Source organism: Prunus dulcis, chromosome 8 (assembly GCF_902201215.1).
Source record: "Prunus dulcis chromosome 8, ALMONDv2, whole genome shotgun sequence".
Taxonomy (NCBI): Eukaryota; Viridiplantae; Streptophyta; class Magnoliopsida; order Rosales; family Rosaceae; genus Prunus; species Prunus dulcis.
Genome location: NC_047657.1, coordinates 7482581 through 7487952, shown reverse-complemented (window position 1 = coordinate 7487952; position 5372 = coordinate 7482581). Strand labels below are relative to the sequence as shown.

The 5372-nt window shown below is 41.5% G+C and overlaps 1 protein-coding gene across 1 annotated transcript; it reads right to left on the bottom strand.

Annotated features, from left to right (window-relative positions):
• Positions 1–2856: 2856 nt before the first annotated feature.
• On the bottom strand, positions 2857–4344 carry LOC117612252 (protein DMR6-LIKE OXYGENASE 2-like). The gene is made up of 3 exons (XM_034341018.1): positions 4054–4344; positions 3396–3959; positions 2857–3274 (listed from the first exon to the last, which is right to left on the bottom strand). The coding sequence occupies exons 1-3, from the start codon at positions 4324–4326 to the stop codon at positions 3020–3022; spliced, it is 1092 nt and encodes a 363-aa protein (XP_034196909.1). The 5' UTR covers positions 4327–4344; the 3' UTR covers positions 2857–3019.
• Between the last annotated feature and the right edge of the window lie 1028 nt (positions 4345–5372).

Sequence of the window (5372 nt, the reverse complement as noted above, 5' to 3'; positions counted from 1 at the left end):
GTCCAAATAATGGGACAATTCAAGAATTAATTGGACCGCAATCATGCCTTACGCATCCATGCACGAAATCCAACTAGGCAAGGTCATTTGTGCCCGACATTTGCCAGGTGTCGGACACGCAAAGGACTTGGCTCGAATTCCAAAGTGAAAATTGGGTCGGGTCCTGTCAATTTGGTATCAAATTGACGTATTGAGAGGAGTTAATTAACAACCATAAATAGATAAAATTACAAGTCTTTGAATGGTCAAATCTCATGTTTATAACAACCTTTTTCTAGCCTCTGGGTTGGTACTATTCGACTGTGCAACATATAAATATATATATATATATATATATACAAATTGTCACATCCCGGGATCAACTCCGCCGTAGCACGATATTGTCCGCTTTGGGCCCCCTCTCTGCCCTCACGGATTTGTTTCTGGGAACTCACGAGCAACTTCCCAGTGGGTCACCCATCCTGGGATTGCTCTAGCCCCCAACTCGCTTAACTTAACGGAAAGTTCCTAAAGGCCGGTGAGTTCTCCCAAAGGCCTGCAGATGGATCGGAGGTGTGCACGCCTGGCACATCATCCTCTCCCATTGATTGATGGGGATCTTCCAATGCCGGCATAGGCGGGGACGACCACAACACGGCCAAATACGCTCACCTGCTTTCGATACCAAATTGTCACATCCTGGGATCAACTCCGCCGTAGCACGATATTGTCCACTTTGGGCCCCCTCTCTGCCCTCACGAATTTGTTTCTGGGAACTCACGAGCAACTTCCCAGTGGGTCACCCATCCTGGGATTGCTCTAGCCCCCAACTCACTTAACTTCGGAGTTCCTACGACTTCGAAGCCAGTGAGCTCCCAAAAGGCCTCGTGCTAGATGGATGCGGGTGTGCACATATAAGGCACATCACCCCCTCTCCATTGGTTGATGTGGGATCTTACAAATACAACAATACAACAATACAACGATACAACATATGGCAAAGGTGTTTCAATAAAACCCAATGGTTTTCATCATTTAAGCAATCCGTATTGCTAGGTCCATCGTCGTGGAAAAGTTTTCTTCTCATCACATCCCTTCGTCTATGCTTCCAATAGGCCTTTGTTTCAGGAGACATATGGCTCGTATCCATGGCCATGATTTTCATCTCTCTATCATCCATGTCTTTGTCTTGTGCCTGCTGCTGTTGAATTACAAATGCTTCCTCTCGTCCCTTGTCCACTTCATCTCTTTTCAAGTCTCTCTCAGTTCTTAGTGAGGTGTTCTTAGCTATTTGCTCCAATAATTGTACACATTCATTGTTTGAAGTGCCCCCTCTCTTGGCCTTTGCCGCTTTTCTCCCAATAGGTCTTGGCGGACGTGGGAGTGGTGACTCCGTTTCCATTGGACAGGGGAGTCCAATGGCGAATCGGTTGATGGTGAATCGTGAAGCGGCGTCTCATTCAATACAACCGTTGGACTGGTGAGAATAATTTTGAATTTCGAACAATCCTTCACAACTTACCAACATTGGAAATGCACGAAACTTTTTTTGCCTTACCTCATGGCACCGAACTATATTTGTGCTTGTATGATCTATTAAAAATAAATAATTGGAAGTGCAAGAAAAAAAATTATTATGCAAGAAAATATAAACTATTTTGAAATGCAAGAATGAAATTGATTATGCAAGAAAATATAGACAAATTGGAAATGCAAAAAGAAAAAAAAAGATTATGCAACAAAAAGACATAGAATATGCAATAAAAAAAAATTACATTAAATTTATTAAAATGACAATTATAAATATTTTACCTCATCGGATAGATTTTGACCGCTTCGAATGTTCTCCCTTGTTTTTGTCAAGGCATTTCTCCATTTCCCTAACTCTTTATTTAGAAGTTTTCATCTACTAGACAAGGCCATTTCGGTCCGAATGGAACCCGATCTTTGACAAAATTCTCCATGAATTTTGCTCCACATATGATGGAACTTCATCTCATTGCCCGTGATAGGGTCATGATTAACGTTCACCCAAGACTGGCACAACGCAATATCTTCATGAGTTGACCACGAGCCTCCGGTTTCGACAGAAGATGTCTTTTTTTTTTTTTTTAATACAAATGGAAAGTAGTAAAAAAATGTGAGTGGAGAGTCAAAAATATTGGAAGGAGAAGAGTTTGTGTGGAGAACTGGTGTGGGAAGTGAATAATGTGAGAGAGAGAAAAAAATATTGGATGGAGAAGAAATTGTATGAAGATTTAGTGTGGAAAGTAAATAAAATGGTTAGGTATTTATAGGGAAAAAATACAGAATTTTTTGGTATTTTTTAAAAAAAATTTTAGAATTTTTTCGATGACCGTCGGCTTTCTGGAAAAAAACCCATCGGAGAAGCCCGGTTGCGACACGTGTCAATTGCCCGTTGGAGTATGTCAAGGCTGACGTCGCGGTGACGTCAGCGCGCGGAAGTCAAATTTTTTTACCGTTGGCGCGTGTAATTCACGTGCCAACAATAAAAAAAAATTGAATTACTGTGAGCTGACGTCAGCACTGACGTCACCCCCCCTAGGGCTGAAGCCCAGGCGAGAATTGCCCTTGGGCCTGCCAGAGTTGGTGGGACCCATTGATTGCCCGGGCTCAATCTTGCGTGCTGGAGGGTGTTGGGCTTGCAAGGACAGCCTTTTGCCCGGTTTTGTGTAGAGCGGTGGAGTTGCCCTAATCCTTTCGCTAACCCGTCAAGTTTCTTATACCAGAGATTGTGGTTTATAATTGAAAATAAATTAAATCGGGACACTAAATGGCATAGGGTCTTTGAATCGCATATATAATATTATGAAAGTACAGAAGATACATGTAAAAATTCGAATCTCGAGTAACAAGTGCTAGGGTTACATTATATATATCCGATACTTGACGAGAATGTCTCACTGCGAAATATCATGAATTCAGAATCGGAACAAGACAATGTATAGGAGCCACAAAGCTCTTATTCACGGCAATAAGAGGACTCTAATGAATATGCATATATGTGTAGGCTGTAGCTTCAGTTATGCTTGACCCGCAGGTGATCTAAGCAAGGTTTCGTGAGGGCAGCAGGGCTTGCTTGAAGCTCCATGAATTTCTCATATGTCATTCCAATGTATTTTGGGGCTTGGCCTCCTCTCTCTAACAACTCTGGGATTGGTAAAGCTGGTGTGTCCAGTGAGGGTCCATGGGGCACGGCTATTGATATCCTCGTAGCTTTGTTGTTCACAACAGCCCTATGCCATATGCTCTTGTACTTGTCGTTTGTCAAAATCTGCCACAAAAAAATTAACCATGCACATAAATAATCGGTACTTAATTTATGAAATTAAGTAGAGAATTCTTAGATAAGATGGGTTTTAGATTTAAAAAAGTTGGGTTTTATATTTTGGTACCTGCATTTGGTCACCAATGTTAACAATAAAAGCTCCCGGAGCAGCATTCACCAATACCCATTGGTCTTTGTGCTTGACTTCAAGGCCACCCATCTCATTCTGAATGAGGAGGGTCACCAGTCCATGATCGGTATGAGGAGGTAGACCGATTGCTTTATCGGGCTGTGGGCACGCCGGGTAGTAATTCGCGGCCAGAATTTGTAAGCCACGGTCCCAGTTCATGGCCTTTGCTATGTAGCCAGCCTCCAACCCTAAGCTCTCTGATATTCCCTTCAATATTTCTGTGGCTACTTCTCGGGTTCGTTTGCTGAACTCCAGCGAAACCTCGCTGTATCCAGCAGGTTTGTAGAGTGAGTTGAACTCAGGGTGGGCTATGACCTTGAGGAAATCCCTCCAGAGATGAACTTTTTCAATGTCGACGTTGAAGCTGGTGCCGCACTTGATTGGATCCAACAGGTTCCTTGTTTGGAACTCCTTCTTCTCCTCCTCCGGCAGATCAAAGAATCTATGACACGCTCTGATCATTGATTGCATCAGGCTCTCTGGTACACCGTGGTTGGTCACCTAATAATTCCCGTATATATAATTTATGCTTAATTAGCTTTCATCATGAGAGTTGTAGATACGCATATATGATGTATATGTAGTACGCACATACCTGGAAGAAGCCCCATTCCTCGCAAGCTCTGCGCAGCTCCTGGATCACTTTTGCTCGTTGATCAGGAGATCCCAACGTGAGTAGGGCGAAATCAATGATGGGAATTGAATGCTCTGGGTCGTTTGCATCGCCTTGTTCATTAGGATTTTTAGTATAGGTGTACTCAGAAGGTACAAAAGTGAGGGAAGCTGAGTCAGCTAGTGTTTTGATGCTTGCTACTTTGGGTACTTCATGGCCATTAGATGCCTCCATTGAAGTAACTGTAGGTGCCATTGAGGGGAGAGAGAGAGAGAGAGAGAGAGGTGAGACTGAGCCTTTGAGAGTGATATTTTCTGTATATCTTTGAGTGAGAGAGAAGGTGTTGGGCAGTTGTGGAGGTATTGAGAGAAAAGGAATGGGTATTTATAGCACAGGATGCACTGATTTTACACGTAAAGGATTTCTACATAGGGGCTGTTATTTTAATGTTGCCCTACACCACAAGGTCTAGAAATTTACAGAAATAAGTTGGCCAACGCCGACCAAGTTCCAAAATCTTGTCAATGCAGAATAAAATATAAATACATATTTTGTAGTTAAACCTGCATGTTCAGATGAATTAATAAATCTACTGGTCAGAGCTTTTACCGGCAGCAGATGCTTCTGCAGTTTATACTGTTTTTTGGTTTTTTTGAAATGAGAAAGTATCGGTATTTTTAGGTAGAATGGTCAAGGTAAATTTTAGCATAGGACAATAACGCGTATATCAAAGGAAACGTTTTTGTGTACATTTCAAATTGGACATTTTTGTCGTACGATTGTTGAGTAGTTGGGTGTTGGATTTAATCGGATATCTACCTTTAAGAGTAAAATATTTTTGGGTTTCTACACCCGTTGCTAATTCATTTTGGGTGGTAGGTTCACATTCTTCATGCGGCACATTCAATTCCCACACACGCTCTCACTTCATTTAATAATAATTATCAATGTATTAGGAGTAAAAGACAACGAATTTGAGGAGAGGGTGTGAAAGTATCACTAAGTTATGGAAGTTTAAGCGTAAGAACTTAAAATAACTGCCTTTTCACGTTTCTAATTAATTTTAATATTGGATACTCACATGCAATGGGTAGAATCAAAGGAATACTCAGATGAACAACCACAACAACACACAAAGAAATAAACTATAGTAAAGGAATACTCAGACGAACAACCACAACAACACACAAGGAAATAAACTATAGTAAAAAAAAACTCAACAAATGAGCACACCAACGCCTCTTAAATTTGTCAAAGAAGACCTCTTATGTAAACATAGTCCTTCGTGCAACACGAGATTT

Coding starts and splice junctions, on each gene's coding strand:
- LOC117612252 (XM_034341018.1), bottom strand. CDS start 4,326: ATGGCACCTACAGTTACTTCAATGGAGGCATCTAATGGCCATGAAGTA. Junction 3,960..4,053: donor AGGAATGGGGCTTCTTCCAG/GTATGTGCGTAC, acceptor GGGAATTATTAG/GTGACCAACCACGGTGTACC. Junction 3,275..3,395: donor ACATTGGTGACCAAATGCAG/GTACCAAAATAT, acceptor TTTTTGTGGCAG/ATTTTGACAAACGACAAGTA.